Genomic DNA, 19936 nt, shown 5'->3' with positions numbered 1-19936 from the left:
GGTTCCACGTTTTGGATCCTAGGAAGGGCTTTTTAGCATGGATATAATTTATCCATTCTTTCCTTGCATCTTGCCAGCTGTAAGGCACAGCAAGCTAGCATCCCATCTCATCCTCCCTCCCCCTTTTCCACATTTCCTGCCAAATCAGAGGCCACTATGGAGGATAGTATCTGCCTGTCTTTTTCCCATCGTAATTCCTCCCTTACATGGGCAAGTTTTTTTCTGGGAAGACAGCTGCGCCTTAGTTATATGTCTTTTGCCCACAACAAAGGCCATGTAGCAGTCACCACAGTCTGCTGTGGTCTCATCCCACACTTAGTACTCTCAGGGATTTAAGTCTATCCTGTAGTCCATCAGCTGTTTAGGGGCATACCAGTACTTGCATAGTGGACTCCATTTATCGAGGAGTCATGCCACCACATACCATGTAGAGGAAGACAGTCACCTTGGGATTGCCCTCAGTGATGGTCTACTCTCACATGGCTTGGCATTGGTTGCTTATTTGATTATCCATCACAAGAAGCATGCAGTCACCACTACAGGAAAGATGTACAACATCTCATACCTCATGGAGAAAAGTAGCCATATCTGGATTGTTTCTGTGGGTGCTGCACTCCCACAGATCTGCCTCAGTTGTATGTCTCATAATCTATCACAGGGGCCACACTGCCACTCCTCCTCAACTCATCTTTGGTTCTGTTGGTCTGTGTCCCTGTTTGGGAAGTCTTTCTTCCTGGGGAGACACAAACAGATAGGGCAACAATGACGGATCAAAGAATCAATTCCACTCAAGTCTAGCTTAGTGAACTAGGAAGTTTATTGCGGTTACTTACAGAAGCATGGGTGACTCAAAGGCAGCTGCATCACCAAAAGCTCATCCCAGCATGGGTGAGGACTCATTAAAGTTATATCCCTGGAAGTCTCTGGACAACTTACAGGCAGCTCAGACAGTTGGAGAGTCATCTCTCCCCTGCGACTGTTATTGCTTATGTAGCCTGGAGCAGGGGCCTTTTGAATCTTCTAACTTTCTGATCTTTCTGAGCCTTGTATGTTCTGTTTCTTTCTTGACTCCTTTAAAATATATTTATTTATTTTAATTTTATGTGTATAAATGTTTTGCCTGCTTGTACGTAAGTGCAACCACACGTGAAATGCCCATAGAGGCCAGAAGAGGGCACTGAACCCCAGAACTGGAGCTATGGACTGCCATATGGGTGCTGGGAACTGAACTCAGGACCTTTGCAAGAGCAGCCAGTGCACTTAACCACTGGGCCATCTCTCCAGCCCCTGAGTCCTTTTTTAACGATTTAAAATTTGAAGAAAGTTTGTGTGTGTGTGTGTGTGTGTGTGTGTCTGCAAGTGAGTATGTGCAAGTGAATGCAGTTGCCCTCAGAGGCCAGAAAAATGCATCAGAAGTCCTCTGGAAGAGCAGGAAGTGCTCTTAATTACTAAATCATCTCTCAAGACCCTCAAGTCCTATTCGTTTTTTAACATTAAGCCTTTTCTGATTTATTTATTGTTATTTTATGTATGTGAATGTTTTACCTGCATGTATAAGTGAACCCAAGTCATGCAGTGCCTGTGAAGGCCAGAAGAAGTCATCAGATCCCCTGGGACTGGAATTACTGATAGTTATTAGCTGTCATGTGGGTGTTGGAAACTTAATCCATCTCTCCAGCCCCTATTTATCTGCCTGTATGTAAGTGTACCATGGGCTTGCAGTGCCCACGGAGGCCAGAAAAGGGTGCTGGATACCCTGGAATTGGGGTAACGGGTGGTTGTTATCTGCCATGTGGGTGCTGGGAACTGAACCTAGGTCCTCTGTAAGAGCAGCCAGTGCACTTAACTGCTGAGCCATCTCTGAGTCCTTTTTAAAAAAGGACTAACAAAACTCTCTGTCTAAGCCTCCTTCTATCCTTAGCTATCCAAATCAGAGAATGAATATGTAGCCATTTTGGGCCTTTTGTTTCCTCCAGGCTCAGCCTTTAAATGTGCTTTAAAAAATATTTGTTGAATCGATCATTGTTGGGCAACTCTGGAGTTGGCTGCACTTACATATTATATCATGCCCTGCGCTTGCTAATGAGTACTGCCTTGTCTCTGGATTTGCTGGTATGTGTTTCTGGCATCTGAGTGCCAAAGGCTGACCCTCCAAGGTTGTCTATTGACTTAATTTAGGACCGTCCTCTGTCAGGAGCGATGGCAATTGTCACTTTCTTTGGGATGCCCGGGGAAGATGCATACTTTCTGATTTTACCAGGAAGGTTCTCAGAGACATCCTAGAATTCCATAAAAGAAAAGTTCCATAAAAGTTCCAAGAACAAGCCCTGCCTCTTTATTGCACTGGGGACTATAGTGACAGTTCAGCCAGCAAAGACCATAGGTCCCACACTTGCCTTGAGTATTTGTCCTTGGGTGGCAAGTCACCGTGTCACTTTCTACAGGTAAAAATCTCTCCTTCTTGCTCTCCCTGGAGCATGAGGGCTGCTGTAAGTATTGACAGTGTGGACTTCTTTTGGAGTGCTTGGCTCTTTTCTGTCTGTGTACACTCATGGACATTTGTGTATGTGGGATGCATGTGTGAGTATGGGTACAGGTGCATACATGCATGGAGCACATATAGAGGTCAGAGGACAACTGGCCTGGAATTCCTCCACATTGACAGGGCTAGCTGGCCAGGGAGCTTTTGGGGTTTCAGGCTCTACCCTGCTGCACTCAGCTTTTAAAATGGCTTCTGGGGGTCTGAACTCAGGTCCTTACACAAGCTTTACTGCTTTACTGATTGGGCCATTTTTCCAGCTTGCGTGCTTGGTTTTTGGTTGGCCAAGATCCTGTGGGCACAGAAGCCCAGGGTTTGGGCTCCAAAGGTGGCTTTCAGGCTCTAGGCTCTGAGGGAAGAAAACAGGGTGGCCTGGGAGCATGTGTGAGTTCTGCAGTTAATTGTTTCCAGGATTTCCAAAAGCCAGCTGGTGCTTCTCACCTCAGTGTGCCCAGGGACTCAGGGCTCTGCTGAGCAGCTTGAGCTCTTCCTTGTCACCATGGCCCTCACCTCGTGCTGGGTGGGCCTTGCCCGGTCTAGTGCCCCCCCTCTTCTTCCCCCCTCGCCTCTGCTCCCTGGAGCTGCCCCCCGCGGCAGGAACAATATCCTTTCTATTCCAATGTGACTCCACTGCCCTTTGGTGATCCAGCGGGTAACGTGAGCTCCTGTCCCGTGCTGGAGGCGGCTGCTGGTCGCCTCTGCTGCTGTGCCCTGCCTTGGGAGGTGGCCGAAGGCCCCGTCATGGCGACCCGGCTGGGAGCACTCGCTGGGTCGAGGCTGTACCGGCGGCGCCAGGACCGGTGGAGCTCACCAGGCGAGGAGTCCCGGTAGGAGGCCAGAGAGGCTGGGTGGGGTTGCAGGGGACAATGGCCGGAAAACTGCCTCTGCGGTATTTGGCTGGGAAACCCTGCCTGGTCCCTGCTGAGGGCCTTGGCTCTAGCTGTCCAGGCCACAGGAGCAGGGTCTGGTTTGGCGATAGGGTGTCCGGCTCCCCTGGATGGAGCTGGGTTTGATGCCATCTGTGATTTGCTTTCTAGGGTAGGTTAGAGCATTGAAGATAGGCACAAGAGGCCAGTTGTCCCGTGCCATCCCCATATTGCTTTCCGATTGGGATTATTTTATGAATGTCTCATGTAGCTCAGGTTAGCCTTGAGTTGCAATGTAGCCAAGGATGATGTTAGGCTTCTGGTCCTCCAGCTTCCTCTTCCCTAGTACTGGAATTACAGGCATGCACCACCATATCTGGTTTTGTGCCATGTTGGGGACTGAACCAACATGGGGCTTAGTACATGCTAGGTAAGCACTCTATCAATGGAACCACATCCTCAGCCCCAAACTGAGATAATTTTGCTGCCATTTTTATAGAGGCACAAACAGAGGCTCCAGTGGTCAAGGACATCACCAACCAAAATATGGCTGTGATTTCAGCCCAGGTTAGACAGACTTAAAGCTGTAACTGCTTTATTCCACTGAGACTTGTCAGTGAAGAGAAGCTCCTTTGGGTGGGAAGGGAGGTGGGGACAGCAAGGTTCAGGATGGTCCCCAGGGTCTCTCAGAGGGTTAATCTGGGGTGAGGAGGATTCTGGGGGTACCTGAGGAGGGAGTGCTGAGGGTGGGGCTCCTAGATATGTTGAATTTACTGTGCCCTAGGGCAGAAACTATCAATAAAAAGTCAGGGAGAGAGCAGTGGGGCAGTGGGCCTGGGGTCATTGGCATTAAGTGACAAGTGGGGCATGAGAGGAGGAAGTGGAAGAGGAAGTATGAGAGAGCAGGGCTGGGGAGCCACAGTCACAGGTGGGCAGGGCAAGGGCTTGTAACACAGGGACCTAAAGAAGTTCTTGGGCTGATGTCGCCTGACCTCCTCTGAACTCCTGTGTACCAGTGACAGGGAAGACTAGCAGGGGAGCTAGAGGACTGAGCCTTGAAAGAAGACTTTGGGGAGTTGAGGAGATGGCTCAGTTGGTTAAGTGCTTGCTATGCAAGCATGAGAGCCTGCATTCAGATCCTCAGCACCCAAGTTAAAACAAAAAAACAAACAAAAAAAAAACTAGGCTTGAGCCTATAATCCTAGCACTGGGGAGATAAAGACAGGTGATCCTTAGAGCTCACCACCCAGCCAACCTAGCCAAATCAGTGAGCTCCGGGTTCAGTGAGAGACCCTGTGTCAAAAAATAAGGTGAAGGGGGCTAGAGAGATGACTCAGTGGTTAAGAGCATTGGCTTCTCTTGCAGAGGACATGGGTTCGGTTCCCAGCACCCACATGGTGCCTAATAACCACCAGTAACTCCAGTTCTAGGGGTCTATCACCCTCTTCTGGCCTTCATGGGCATTGCACACACATTACACTTAATACATGCAGGCAACATACTCATACTCAAATTGAAAATAAACCCAAAAATAAGGTGGAAAAGCAACTGAGGAAGACATCTGATTTTGACCTTGGGTTTCCACATCAATAGCCACACAAGTGCATGTGCATCCACATATGTGATTGCAATTGTGTATGTGTGTGTGTGTGTGTGTGTGTGTGTGTGTGTGTGCCATACACATGCTGAGAACAGAGGCAGAGGGAAGGTATTGGGTGGGCAGCAATGCAGAATGGCTATCTGTGAAGTGCCTTGGGGGCCCAGCACAGGCCAGCACAGGTAAGGGATCTGACATTCAGGAAACTGAGTAGTGTGGCCTAGCTGGAACAGAACCTTCATTGGTCAACCTTGATTGTGTGAAGTGTGAACTTTGATACCAGGGTGTGGGTGGCCAGGGCATTGAGGACTGTGGGTTACACTGGAGAGTAACCTCAGTTGGATATAACCCAACAACATGATCAATGCACAAGGAAAGATGTGGGCCCAGTAATGAAGCCCAGGCCTTGCACACATGCAACATTTATATACACCTGATTTCAGTTTACTTTGAATTTCTGGTTCATACCTACTGCTAGTTCTCTGTTGGAACATGTTTGAAGTGTCCTTGATAGAAGGAAACAAAGCTGCAGGACCAAAGGGGTACAGCTAAGGCTTCCAAAAAGCTGTCACCAAAGACGGTTTGGCTGGATTGGGAAATTTGGAAGGGAATATATCCTTCCCTTCCCTTCCCTTCCCTTCCCTTCCCTTCCCTTCCCTTCCCTTCCCTTCCCCTGTAATAACAATGTGAACAGGATTTCTTCCCAGTCGATATTTTAACATGCCTTCCCTTCTCCCCTCTCGTTCGGTCCCTTCTTCTCTTCTCCCCTCCCCTCCCCTCCCCTTCCCTTTCCTCCTCTCCTCTCCCTGCCTCTCCCCTCCCCTGCCCTCCCCTGCCCTCTCCTCCCCTCCCTTTTTTTCTTTTCAGACAAAGTTTCATGTAGTTCAAGCTGGCCTTCAACCAGCTATATAGCTGATTATGACCTTGACCTTTTGATCCTCCTGCCTTCACCCTCCCAGTGCTGGGATTATAGGTGTGTATCACCATACCCAGTTTTATGCAGTGCTGAGGATCCAACCCGGGGCTGCATGCCAGGCAAGCACTCTACTGGCTGAACACACCCTAGGACCCTGGAATATGTTTCTGATGGTGTAAATTCATCCTGTGTAAAATTTTTGAAGGCAGCAAGTTAATTTCCTAGCATCCTCATGGTGGGGAGTGGAGCTGGCTTTATGTCAATTTCTGTTTACTGTGTGCAACCTGGTGACCCCTAATGCTGTATCACAGGAGGAGGGTAGGGAGAAGGGCCAGGCAGTTCTAGGGCAGAAGTTCCATGAAGAATGCTTCATGGAACTTCAGAGGCTGTGCTTGCTGCAGAGGAAGCCTCTCCATATGCTGAACCTGGCTAGTGCCTAGAATAGTGCAGGTGCCCAGTAAAGATCTGATACATGAGAGTAGGCAGCGGCTGCTGGAGCTTGTATATGACTGTTCTGCAGGTCACTACCAAACTCTGCTCTCCTTCAGTACTTGGAGACAGCTGATGTTGGGCCCATTTTACAGACGAGGGAGTTGAAGTTCACAGGACTTTTTTGCATGGACTGGGGATATAACTCAGTTGGAGAGGGCTTGACTAACATGCACAAGGCCCTGGGTAGATTCCCAGCCCTGCATAAACCTGGCATACTGGTGCATACATGAAATTCTAGCACTCAGGAGGTGGAAACAATAGGATCAGAAATTCAAGATCAGGCTAGTGAGAGGGCTCAGCAGGTAAAGACACTTGTCACCAAGCCTGATGACCTGTGTTTGATTCCAGGGAGCCACAGAGCAGAACGAGAGAATAAACTCCTGAAAGTTGTCCTCTAACCTCCAAACATGGTGCCATGGTACAGCATGTGCACACACACACACACACACACACACACACACAAACATATAAATAATGAAAACAAATAAAATCTTTTTTTTGCCTGGCCTGGAACTTGCTATGTAGACCAGGTTGGTCTCAAACTCACAGAGATCCACTTGCCTCTGCCCCAAGTGCTGGGATTAAAGGCATGTGTCATCATGCGCTGCCCAAGTAAAAAGTAAAACTTTTTAAAAGAAGTTCAAGATCATTGTTGGCTACCCGGAGTTGATACATGAGCTCTTGTCTCAAAATAAATAATAAATAAATAAATAAATAAAGCAAACCCAATCCAAACAAACACAAAAAAAGCAATAAAAATAAAACCAACTCAGAGTACCTTCTTGTAAAAAAACCAGAGCACCTCGTACTCTGTTGTTGGTGTATAGCCACTCTGTGTCTGACCAGTGCCCTATGACCAATCTAGGGCCTCTTCCCAGGTCTCTCACTTGTATGTGGGGCATTGAGTCAGGGAAGAAATCATCTGGGGTGGCTGTGTCTGTGTGATGCCCTGGGGGTTAAGGGGACAGTAAGGAGGCATGAGCCTAGCCCTGGGTGACCCCTCAGTAGGTCCCCTACTCTGTGCTTTAGTGTCCTTAGCACAGAGAGAATCCCATATCTCACCCCAGACTGTCCTTTCACTGTCAAACTTAGGGATGCCTTGTAACAATTTGACTTGTTCCATCTGTCCAGACTGAGAGTTTTGGGGTGCTGGGGCTGTTGTTGAAGAAAGGGAGCAAGCTGGTGTACACACTCAGCTCTGGGCTTAGCTTTCAGGAATGTGCAGTGCTGTGTTGTACACTGGGTGTGTGGCAGGCTGTTTCCTCAGAGGATGCTCCCTGTTCTCAGGTGGAATGTGTGAAGGAAGACGTGGAATGTCTATAGCTTTGACCCTCTGCCTTCTTGCAGGGAGCACAGGCAGCCCATAGGCCTGGCCTGGCCACATCGGGGTGGGGGTGGGGGCTCTGGAAGACTCCCAGAGTTACAGGAAAACAATAGCCTCTCTTTCTGCAGCATGTAGCCTGCCCAGCCCTGAGCTTTCTGTGCCCTTTGTGCTCCTCTTTGTGTGTGTGAGTGTGTGTGTGTATATGTGTGTGTGTGTGTGTGTGCGTGTGTATGCATATGGGTGTGCATGTGTGTAGGCCAGAAGCTAACATTAGATGTCTTCTCTTCCTCAGTCACTCTCCACCTTGTTTTTTTTTTCCTTTGTATTTTTCCCTTTATGTATATGTGTGAATGTGGGTGTCCCATGGTGTGTACATATGGAGGTCAGAGGACATCATTTGGTGTTGGTCCTCCATCCTGTTTGAGACTGTCTGTTGTTTGTTGCTGTGTTTTCCAGGCTAGCTGCCCACAGGCTTCTGGGGAATCTCATCTTTGCCTCTCATCTCACCATAGGGGTGCTGGATTACAAACACTTGAGCTCTGCCCTTGACTTCATGTGGGTTCTGAGGCTTCAAACCTAGCTTCTTGTACTTGTGCCATCGGCACTTTTATCCACTGAGCCATCTCCCTAGGCCTATACCTTGAACTTTTTTTTTGAGAGAAGGTGGTGGGGCCAGAGAGCCCCGGGGATCTGTTTGTCTCTGCTTCCACAGTACTGGGATTATAAGGAGGTGTCACTATACCTGGCTTTTTTTAAAAAATGTGGGCTTTTGGGGATCAGACTCAAGTCTTTGTGCCTGTGTGACAAGCACTTTACTGACTGTGCCATCTCCTTAGCTCCTGGTGTGCCTCTTTACCAAGAAGAAGTGAGGCCCAGAGAGGTCTCTGCCTTGTAGGTTCAGCAGTTGCTTGCTGGGGCTGTCAGGACTGGACTATGTTTGGGTTGAGCCTAGAGTCCCTGCCTGTCTGGCCATGCTCTCCGTTTCCCCTTCTCCTTTGCATAAGTGGCCTTCCCTCCTCTGTGAGTTAGCCTTTTGTCACTGTGACAAAAATACCCAACAAACTATTCAAGAAGGAAAGGTTTATTTTGCTCATGGTCTTAGAGGTGCTATCATGGTGGGGGAGGGTATGGTGAAGCAGCCATGTGTGATAAATTGTGCTTATAATCTCACCACTGGGGAGACAGGTGGATCCTTGGTGCTTGCTGGCAAGCCAGCCTAATTTACTTAGGGTGCTTCAGTGAAAGGTCTTTTCATAAAAAGGTAGATGGTGCCTGAAAAACAGCTGAGGTTGCCTCTGGCGCGCGCACACACACACACACACACACACACACACACACACACACACACCAGCTGAGGTTGTCCCTTGATACACACACACATATACAACCCTCCACCCTCCCACCCCTGCAAGTCCTCCATCCTCCCACATCCCAGCTGACTTTGTCCTCTGACACACACATATACACACCCACCTACATACCCCAGCTGACTTTGTCCTCTAACATACAGCTACCCCCCACAATTTGTTCTCTCTCTCTCTCTCTCTCTCTCTCTCTCTCTCTCTCTCTCTCCCTCCCCTCCATACCACTATACCTATACATATGTACCTCCAAATACAATATTTCATATTTTTTTCATCTTTTTGAGACAGGGTCTCCCTGTAGCCCTAGCTGGCCTAGAACTCACTATATAGACCAGGCTGGCCTTCAACTCACAGAGATCAGCCTGCCTCTGCCTCCCGGGTGCTAGAATTAAAGGTGTGTACCACCCCCTGGCAAAATTTCATAATGTTTTAAATTTACTGTTTTGTGCCACATTTGTGGCCATTTCAGGTTATCCCTACCTTTTGAGCAGGGCTATGTCCTAGGCCCAGCCCTGCAAGCTTGCTGCACCTGGCCCTTAGCCCAGTATGACCTTCTCCTTCTTTCTCCTCCAGCAACATGTCTGATGCCTTGGCCAATGCTGTCTGCCAGCGCTGCCAGGCCCGTTTTACCCCTGTGGAGCGCATCGTCAACAGCAACGGGGAGCTCTACCATGAGCACTGCTTTGTGTGTGCTCAGTGCTTCCGGCCATTCCCAGAGGGGCTGTTCTATGAGGTGAGGAGGCTTTTAGACAGTGGCTGCTCTTGGAGAGTCTGTGGCTGTCCAGTGACCTAACTGGGCTTGGGGCAGAGGAGCTGAGTTTCACATACTGTGTTGGCCCATCCCTTGCCTAGGAACCTCTTGAGTTGCCCTTCTTTACCCAGCCTCTCCTGGACAAGTTCTGGGCAGGTCCTGGGCTAGGAAGACCCTATATCATGGTGTTTGCTCTTCATTGGACTGGACAGACAGTAAACTCTGTGGCTGAATCAACCATCAGCTGGTGAGGGTACTTTGATAATAAGGACTCTTAGGGTGGGAGCTCCAGGAAGGTGATGTTTGCAGAGAGCTGAGGAGAGAACACAGCATGTGCAAAAGTCCTGGGGTGAGAGTATGTGGGGTGTTTGGGGGGAGAAAAGAGCCTGGTGTGATGGAAATAGAGGCTGGGGATGAAAGGGAGAGGCAGGGGATGGGATAAATATGGAGGTGGGCTCTCCTTTGGGACCTTGAGCTTCCTCTCCACAAGATACTACATCCACTTGGGGTGGGAACAGAGGAGTCACACCATTGCCCAACCTGTGAAAAGGACTCCTCTGAAGCCTGGTATGGGACATGTGCTGTAACACCAGCATGTGGGAGGCTACAAAGAGAAATTGTCCCCCAAAATGAGAGAGAGAGAGAGAGAGAGAGAGAGAGAGAGAGAGAGAGAGAGAGACCTTTTGAGATCTCTCAGTCATTGTGCTGTATAGAGATTGTAAGCAAGGCAGGAACAGGTGGGATCACTAAGTATTGAGATAGTCCAGATGAAAGTAGAGATATCTGCACTGCCCCACACCAGCTCACAAGAGCAGGTTAATTTTTTCCTCATTAAACATAGCCACTGTTAAAAAGTAACTCATATGGGGCTAGGGAGATGCTTAGTCATTAGAGTGCTTGCCTTGTAAGCATCAGCACTTGAGCTCTAGAATCCATGTAAAAAAAGCAGGACTTGGTGGCACATGCTTGTAATCCCAGTGCTGGAAAGGCGGAGACAGATGGATCCCTGGGCCCACTGGATAGCCAGTCAGTCTAGCCTAACTGGGGAGCCCCAAGGGGGCTGGAGAGAATTGGCTGCTCTTGCAGAGGATCCAGGTTTGATTCCCAGCACCTACATGACAGCTATTAATCATCTGTAACTCCAGTTCCAGGGGATCCAACGCCCTCTTCTGACCTCCAAGGGCATTGCACGACATGGTTGCACTTACATACATGCAGGCAATATAATCATACACATAAAATAAAAATAATAAAATGTACTTAAAAAATAACAGATAGTGCTTGAGGAATGACACCTGAGGTTGTCCTCTGACCTCCACAGGCATGTACACACACATGTACACACACCTGCATGCACGTATGTACACATACACACAAACCATATCAATGCATAGGAGTATAGCATTTTATTAAAAATGAAGGTAACAAGTACTTCTCATTATTTTGTTAGACTGTCCTGTCATCTATGCTTCTGAGGTTATTTCTGTCTATGTAGTAGCCATTTGTGTGTCTTCTCATCCCCATGCCAGTGTCAGTGTGGCATCAGCCTGGCAGGAAGATTCACACCACAGCAGATGGCAGAAAATGAGTCAGGGCCTCTGGACCCTCCCCAGAGCTGGTTAAACACTGGCTGCCACTCCACTGGGCTTCAGTGGATGGTACCAGAGCTCAGAGGGGGCTGTGGTCTCTGGTGAAGCTGATGGCATTATTGGTGGAGTCTGATGTGGGCACGGGGGCTACATGTCAGATTAGGATCTCCTTCTGTTTTCCAGTCTCCTAGGTGATGCTGGCTGGCTGTAGAGGCAGCAGAAGGTTGGTCAGAACTCTGTGAGGGGCTATGGAGCAGAACCAAGCTCAGCACACAGCAGGCACTTATTGCTGCAGAGGAAATTCAGGACTCTGCAGCCTCTCTGGCTCACTGGCTACAGCTACATGTAGCTTTGGTAGAAGGAAGTTATTAAGGATGACCTTGAACTTCTGATCCTCCTGCCTCCATTACTCAAGTGCTGAGATTTCAGATGTGTACCACCTCATCCAATTCGTGCAGTACTGGGGATCAAACCCAGGCTTCATGCTTGCTGACACTTCTGGCAAGCACTCTCCTGACTGAACTATATCCCCAGCCCCAAGATTTTAATATAGAGAACAAATTGTTAAAGGAAAGGAAGACAGAGACAGGCTTTGGCCAAACTTGGGGCCATGACAGACAGGGGCTGACTGTAGCTCTTGGCTGCTTCTTTGTAACCCCAACTCTTCAGGCCCTCCTTGTGTTCCCTTCCTTCCCTCTTCCCTTCCAGTGTCTTTTTCAGCCTTTGGGGGAGCTAGGCTGGCCACACATGAAGGACAAAGTGATTCGTGTGACTCAAATTTGACCCCAGTACCAGCTCTTACCTCAGCTCAGCCTGCTATCAGGATCTACGGATCCAAGGTCCTCAGCACACAGCAGAGTCCCTGAGAACTGGCCCTGGGGACCTCAGCAGCTCCTGTGAGGCTCCTCACTTTGCTATATTGCATGGGCCAGTCTCCTGCTCTAGCTGACCCTAGAAGGCCATCTTGTCAGTCAGCACACACACCACACACACACACACACACACACACACACACACACACACACACCACCCTCCCCCGCCACTGCTGTCAGGGCCCTGATGGGGCAAAGGCTTATGGGAATAATGGGTGATTTGCTTGTCTTTTGTCTGTGGCCCTGTTTGCAGTTTGAGGGTCGAAAGTACTGTGAACATGACTTCCAAATGCTGTTTGCTCCATGCTGCGGATTCTGTGGTAAGGGCTGGTGACAATACTCTGGAAATGGGAAAGGGACAAGTGAGGGACCAGGGAGGGGGACCAGGCAGTACTGGTACTGCCTAGACTGGTGCTCTTTCCTGACCACATTACTCTGTCCCTCTGAGCATTGCCTCTCAGGACACAGAGGTGCTTGGACAAGGCTGAGCTGGGAGGAGCGCCAGTGTGCACAGGGCTTGGGAGAGGCTAGAGGGTGGAAAGTGTCCTGCTTGGCAGGTGAGACCTCTCTTCTTCCAGGCGAGTTTGTCATTGGACGTGTGATCAAGGCCATGAACACCAACTGGCATCCAGGCTGCTTCCGCTGTGAGCTGTGTGATGTGGAGCTGGCTGACCTGGGCTTCGTGAAGAATGCAGGCAGGTGAGGTGGCTGCAGCCCTGGGCAGAGAAGAGATTCACTTGCCCCTGCTGCAAGTGCTATGGTCCAAGTACCAGGCACCTTCCAGGCTCTGTGGTATCCTGTATATTCTGGCTGTGGGCTGCTCCATCTCCACAAGACAAAGAACACAGCCCCCAGGGTATGGAAGAGGACTGAGGCTGGGAGAGTGAGGGCAGACAAGGCTCTCCCAGGACAAGAGGTGCTCCTTGGGACAGCAGACACAAGGGCTCCTGAGCAACTGTATATGGATAAGGAGCTTTGAGCTGACAAATCTCTATTACTACCCTCCCCCCATTACTCCACCAATGTGGCCCCAGATGTCTGCCTTCCCCCTTGTACCCACATGCTTGAACATGTTAGAGAAAATTCATTAACTGGGTTGCCCAGTTTAAGTTTAGGATCAAACTTCTGGAAAGTTCCCCCTTAGAAGCCTTACTTTCTCCTCATCCTGCCTTCTCACTGTCTATAGTCAAGGCCACACCTCCCACCTGAACCCCTCCCAGCACACTTGCTGGCCCACTCTGCATCTCAGGCCAGCCCTCAGCATGTCAAGTGCTCCCCTTGACTTTCCAGTGGTTCAGCATACTGCCCTGCACAGCCACTCAAGCCAGGCAGCTGAGGCTGGTGGAGGCTTCTTGGGAGGGAGTCGGGCGGAACCACCTCCTTTCTCCATGAGGACTCCATGCTGTGCTAGCTTCCTCCAGCTTCTTTCTCTTCATCGAGGTGGTTTTTGGGGGCTTTGTCCTCAGCCCCATGCCTGTCCTTGAAAATAAAGTCTTGGGCCTCTCAAAGGCATGTCTGGGCAGTCCAGACGCCCATCCACACATCTCCGTTGCTCTATTTCACTGTCTATGTGGCATCTCCATGTGAGATTCCAATGCAACGAATCCCAAACTGAACTGCAAGTTCCTTCTCTGCTGACCCAAGTTTACTTCTTTATCCGCAGTGTCAGGAAAGGCAGTGCTGCCTTCCAGACCCGCCACCCCCCGCCAACCAGGTTTTTATCAGACTGTCACTGTCATTCTCTTCTTGTTGGAGCACTTGGTTCTCCGTCACAGCCCTGGCCACTTCTCTCTCAGCCTGCAGTGGTTGTTCCACTGCTGCTCTTTTAAGAGAGGCACATGTAGGGCTGGCATGGGCTGGCCCTCATCAGGATATCTTGGTGAGGGGCCATGGGGTAGATGGTGTACTGAGGATATGTGGGCCAGTACATGTAAGGGGCAGTGCTGAGCAGTAGGGTTATCATCAGCTAGATTGTCCCCCAAGTGAATCCTGACCCCTTTCTGAGTTAAGGCTTACACAGGGCCAGCGCCTTGTGCTTTGGAAGGTAAAATGTAATTGAAGATTACAAAGTTGCTCTAATGATGCACAGGACACAGCTGAAGAGGGGTGAGTCTGAGAGCCCTCCTTTCGGTCTGCCTGAGGCAGACATGCCATGTCAAGGTGCCATGCCACCAGAACATCAGCACAGAAGGCGCTTCCCTACTTCTGCCCCATGCAGCATCGCTTGGCCATTCTTGAGTGGAAGGGTAGAGAAGTTCGGGGGAGGATGTCATGTGTCATTTTGAGCCTGCACAGTAGCTTCCTTTGTCTTAAGCCTCAATTATGTATATGAGCAGCACAGAAAAGTGCAAAACCAATGTCAGAACAATCAATGCATACTGCCCAGAACAGCAGCTCAAGACAGGCAGCTGAGGCTGGCGGCGGCCTCTTGGGAGGGAGTGGGGCTCAGGACACCCCTGCCAGGGTTTGAATGAACTGGAGATAGATTCACATGTCTGGCTCCCTGCCTGCAGTGGACTCTTGCAGCTGTTCATCAATGCTAAGTGCTTAACCAGGGCACCTTCTGCTGATACACTTCAGATATTGTTATGCTAGAGGCAGGAGGGGTGGGGTCCAGAGTGGTGTTTGCTGGGCTCACCTGTAACCAGTCTGAAATGTACTTACATGTGGCTGTCATTTAGAGTCTGTGTCCCCTAAACTCAGAGAGACCATCTGGCAAAGGCACCATAAGGGCTACTCGATATACCATGAACTTTAAAGGAAATAGTAGCCATTTCTCCAGCCTCCACTGAGATTCATGGTGACTCTTCTCCTGGGCCCTGGGCAGCCTGCCTTCTGGGTCATTCTATAGGGCTTTGTGGCTGTGTGTGTCTATGACAGCGTAGTGGGGAAGAAAGACTCCCATTGTTCCAGAAATGTCCCCCTGGCCCACTTCCCTCCTTAGCATGGGTGAAGTCACTGAGTGTCTGGGAATTACTGGGAAGCAGGGCCAATCCAGTCTCTGTGGAGGAGTGGCCAGGACATCCCTGTTTTTAGTTCTTCCTCTTGATGGGTTTGCTCTGACCTTGTAATTCAAACCTTGGAGGAGGACGAGGACCTGATGACAGTTCAGTTTGCTCAGGAAGCAGTGGGAGAAGGTAGACTTCTCTTGCTGGCTCTGATAACATGTGCCCCAGGGGTGGGTGGTCCTCCTGCAACAGTCTACAGTTGGCCTGGACACAGGGCCTCCTTGAGACTCACAGCTCAGATCGGGCGCTCAGAGAGCTCTCGTTGGTTTTCCCTTCAAAGCTAGGGGGTGGGCCTGTGAGTCGTTTGCCGCAGAGCAAGTTGCACAGGGCATGGCGAAACTTCTCAGCCACAAAGAAGTACATGACCGGATCCAGTGCCCCATTGAGGCTAGTGAGGCAGGAGGTGATGCGGTTCCCTAGGGCCAGGACACGCTGGGTGGTGCATGACGTCTGGCCACCATGGTAGTGCAGCACATAGACAGAACGATGGATGTGGTAAGGCACGAAACAGACCAGGAAGATCGCCAGAACCATAGCGATCATGCGAACTGCTTTGTTCTTGAGGCGCTTCTCCACACGGGGGCCCTTTCGCAGACTGCGGATAATCAGCAAGTAGCAGGTCACTGTGGTGATGAATGGGAAGGTGAAGGCCACGGCCAGGGACACTAAGGCATGGTGGGAGGCCTTTTCCCGGTACAGCTGCAAGCAGACAACAGTGTGGTTGGTCTGCACTGTCTGAGGGCTAACCAGCAGAGGGGCCATGGCCACAGCCACCACCACCCACAGGAAGGCACAGGCCAGATGGGCATAGAGGGGCCTTCGCAGCTTGAGGGACTTCACTGGGTGCACAATAGCCAGGAAGCGGTCAGCACTGATGCAGGTGAGGAAATAGATGCTGGCATACATGTTGAGGTAGAAGAGGAAGCCGGTGAGTCTGCATGGGATTTCCCCAAATGGCCAGTGGTTCCCAGAGAAGTGATAAACCAGCCGGGTAGGCAGGACCAGCACACAGGACAAGTCGGCAACAGCCAGGTGCATCAGGAACACGTTGGCCGGGGTGCCAGACTTGTGGTCCCGGATGAAAAGCCACAGGGCCAGGGCATTGCCCACAAAAGCCAGAATGAAATCCAGGAGGTAGAAGCAGGTGAACAGCATATTTTCCAGTGGGGTCTCCTGCCCACATTGCTCTGAGTCAGCCAGGGACGAGTTGTCGGTCAGACTTGGGAAGGATGCCTCCAGACCATTCATGCTGTGGCTGAAGGCAGAGCGAGGGACAAAGCAGAAACAGATCACGGGCATCTTAGGATGGTAACGCTTCACAAGCACCCCAAAGTCAGAGGCAGGACCTCCAATTGCCTTCAAAGTCTCCTATCGCTAAGTTGAGAGGGATAGAGCTGCTCCAAGCTTGGTGTGACTGCTAAACTAAGACCACTTATATCTGGGGGACCGTCTATGTCCATTGGAATTGACTGAGCCTCAGAAGCATTCTGAACTTTAGTCAAAGGCCAAATCCAAACTGAGGCTTGGTTTCTCCACCAAGCAGGGAGGGCATGAGGTGGTTGCTGAAAGACCCAGAAACCAAAAGCTCCTCCACACACTAGGCCTGTCCATTCTCTCAGGCCTGGGGAGGATGGAGTCCGCATTGTGAGGAAAGGATGCAAGCCTCGATTGTCTGGAGTTACAGGGGGGCAGAGAGGGCTTATTTTCTTTTCTAACCCCACTCCCATCAGGTAAGGTATTTTTTGGGGGGTTTCTTAGCCCAGCTCCCCATAGGTGAGTAGGTAAGATCTGCTGACAAGAGCCCAGGGTTTGTCATCCACCAGTCCTTCAGTGTTGACTTGCAAGGTAAACCTGCTTAACCCAAGTCCCAGGACCTCTCTGACCTGCTTTCTTGGTCTGCTGGTGAGCAACGTATCACTGCTTTCTGCCCCACCTTTGGGGGCCTCTGCACCTGCTTCCTGCAGGGTTCCTTTAGGACTACATTGGGCACACTCTGTGCAACAGCACCTGAAAGCTCTGGTCTCTGGAGTTTTCTACATTCAGCTGGTCAACTCCACTTTGAACAGCTTTTTGGGTGAGAGCTGGGTTTAGGAGGACCTTTGTCATGGCCTCAGAGTAGCAGGGAGTACCTTCCCAGCTAGTATGTGTGTTTCACAGCCCGAGGTGGGGTGTGAGGGAGTCCTGGGCTTCCCAAGACAATCTCATCTCGGGGCCAAAAGAGCTAGGAGTGTGGCTTGTCATAGAACATGTACTCAGTTGCCCAGTGTCCTTTTCTTTGGGCCAGGCTCCAGGACTATCTAATTGGCTGGGGCAGGGAGGGGACAGTCAGTGTGAAATGAGAATGCATAATCCCTTGGTCAAAAAGTAAGAATTTGGGCTGGGAATGTAGCTCAGTTGATAGAGAGTTTGCCTGCTTTGCACAAAGACTTCTGTTCAGTTCCTTAGCACTGCATAAACCGGGCAAGGTGGCACATGTCTGCAATCCTAGTATTTGGGAGGTGGAGGTAGGAGGATCATGAGTTCAAGGTCATCCTCTGTTATACAGAGTTCAAGACCAGCCTGGGATACATGAGACCATGTCCCAATTAAAATGAAGTAAAAAAAAAGCAACAACGTCATGGATAGATTAAATTGCCATACTCCCATGCACAGAGGAGGTAAATAATACAGCTCATATGCTTAGAGTTTGTGGCAGTTTGAATGAGAATGGCCTCCATAGGTTCAAATATTTGAACACTAGGTTCCTACTTGGTGGTGCTGTTGGCCAAGGTTTAGGAGGAAGCCCTGGAAGAAGTATGTCGCTGATAAATAAATAAATAAATAAATAAATAAATAAATAAATAAATAAAACAGTAGAAAGTATGAATTTCAGGATGGTGGAATTAGCATTAAAGAGAGCTCAGGGCCCTGTGTCAGTGTATGGTGTCTCTACCATCATCTCTGCCCATCTTCTGCACTCTTTGCCCGTCCCTGCCCCTTACCTCTTGCAGATGACCCAGGAGGGAAAGGGCAGGCGTCTGGGGGTAGCAGGTGAGCTGTGGGCTGGCCGTGGGTGGTGCTCTGGGTGGTGCTCCCGGTGAACTCCGTGCAGCAGTAGGAGGAAGGCTTGGCTATTTAAGGAGAGCAGAGGAGCCTGCAGCCCCTCCGGCCCTGAAAGACTGCTTCATTCCTGAGGAGTTCTTTGTGGGGGTGGGTTGCTCCTCCGGCTGCCTCTGCTGCCATAGGGCCTGTCGTGAATATTCTAGTGTGTCCTCAGCCTGTGTGCAACCCCACCCCCGTCCCCAGGCTAAGCCACAGAGCTTCACAGAGGCCAAGTGTGTGGCTGTCCTGGGAGCCTGGGAGTGGGTTAGGGCTTAGGGCTGGGTGGGGGTCTTTGGCTGGAACCGACAGACACAACAGGACGTTTCAAGAGGATGATTTCCTACTAGGGGGGGAATAGGGAGGGGCTAGCCACCATGGCAACAGGCCAGGCTCCCAAGCCTGCTGGGCTGGTGGGAGGGGAGGTTTTGTGCAGTGCAGTGCCTGCGAGGGTTGGGAGCTGAGGAGTCTTGTTGGGCCAGATGAGGGGATTCTTTCAGACACTTGCTGTAGGATCCTTGTGTCCTGCCCTGTATAATTAGGCTCCGATGGGCTCTGTGGAATAAATCATGGCCTTTATACTGAGCTGGGCACAGCTGCAGGCTGCCTCATAATGGGGGCGCTGTCTGTCCCATGGAGACACAGCTCAGCCTAGGAGGCTTGGCCCTTAGCTTGGAGGGCCCCTGCTCTGCAGAGGGTGGCCTACAGGAGGACCTCAGTGTCATGGTGACTGAAGCCTGAGACTCCTGAGGGAGCTCAATGCTGGGGTGTGTTGGGTGTCTCCCAGGGTTCATCAAAACTCATCAAACCTAACATATCACTAATGGGGCAGCCAAGTCAGCATTTCTAGTTTCAAAAGACTTTTTTTCATTAAAATGTTTAAAATTAGGGCTGGGGATGTAGCACCGCCTGGCCCGGAGCTTGCTATGTAGACCAGTCTGACCTTGAACTCAGAGATTAACTTGCCTTTGCCTCCCTAGTGTTGGAACTAAAGGCATGAGCCACTAAGACTGGCATTCCAAGCTTATTTTTTATGTGGGTTCTGGAGAGTGACACAGGGTCTTGACATGTAGCCCAGGTTGGACTCCAACTCATGATCTTCTTGCCTCAGCTTCCTGATCTGTGGCATGGGCACCACCTTACCTAGAGTTCTTATGTATTGGTCGAATGCTGCCTTGATACTAGGGAGGAGCTACAAAATTTGGAGTGGGGTTATGGGAAACAAGGCTGTGACTGACAGAAGCACAGGTAGAAAGAGGGAGCTGGCCACAATGGGTAACTGGGTAGGGTACCTGTGCCTTGGGCCTACTGTGCAGGTGCCTTGGATGAAGTTAGGGCACAGGTGTCTGCATGAAGATGGGCTCCAGGGATCACAGAAATGAAGGTTGTAGCCACAGGCCACATCTGCTGTCTGTTGTGGGTAGGAAGAGCCCAGGTGGCCTGGGTCACGAGACTGGTTCCCAGTTTTGACTTGGCTATGTTGTCCCAGGGAGATGATGGCTACTGTTCCCCTTCTCCTTTCTTGTACAATCACTCATTC

At 50.3% G+C, this 19936-nt stretch overlaps 2 protein-coding genes across 4 annotated transcripts in view; one reads left to right on the top strand and one right to left on the bottom strand.

Moving 5' to 3' along the window:
• Positions 1 to 19936, top strand: part of Lims2 (LIM zinc finger domain containing 2) — a 30512-nt gene that overhangs the window by 3883 nt on the left and 6693 nt on the right. The window contains exons 2-4 of one of the 3 annotated variants that reach the window (XM_008821996.2): positions 9672 to 9831; positions 12564 to 12630; positions 12889 to 13009. The exons of 1 other annotated variant lie outside the window; for it this stretch is intronic. In XM_008821996.2, the coding sequence (XP_008820218.1) occupies positions 9672 to 9831; positions 12564 to 12630; positions 12889 to 13009 (348 nt within the window). The remainder of the gene's footprint in view (positions 1 to 9671; positions 9832 to 12563; positions 12631 to 12888; positions 13010 to 19936) is intronic. One more of the 3 variants, XM_029558106.1, reaches the window with a different exon arrangement.
• Positions 13017 to 18569, bottom strand: Gpr17 (G protein-coupled receptor 17). Its single transcript, XM_008821995.3, has 2 exons — positions 18300 to 18569; positions 13017 to 16573 (listed from the first exon to the last, which is right to left on the bottom strand). Exon 2 carries the CDS (start codon positions 16564 to 16566, stop codon positions 15547 to 15549), a length of 1020 nt encoding a protein of 339 aa, XP_008820217.1. The 5' UTR covers positions 16567 to 16573; positions 18300 to 18569; the 3' UTR covers positions 13017 to 15546.

Source organism: Nannospalax galili, unplaced genomic scaffold (assembly GCF_000622305.1).
Source record: "Nannospalax galili isolate Female #2095 unplaced genomic scaffold, S.galili_v1.0 scaffold408, whole genome shotgun sequence".
In the NCBI taxonomy this organism is placed as follows: domain Eukaryota; kingdom Metazoa; phylum Chordata; class Mammalia; order Rodentia; family Spalacidae; genus Nannospalax; species Nannospalax galili.
This window is presented reverse-complemented; position numbering and strand designations above follow the sequence as displayed.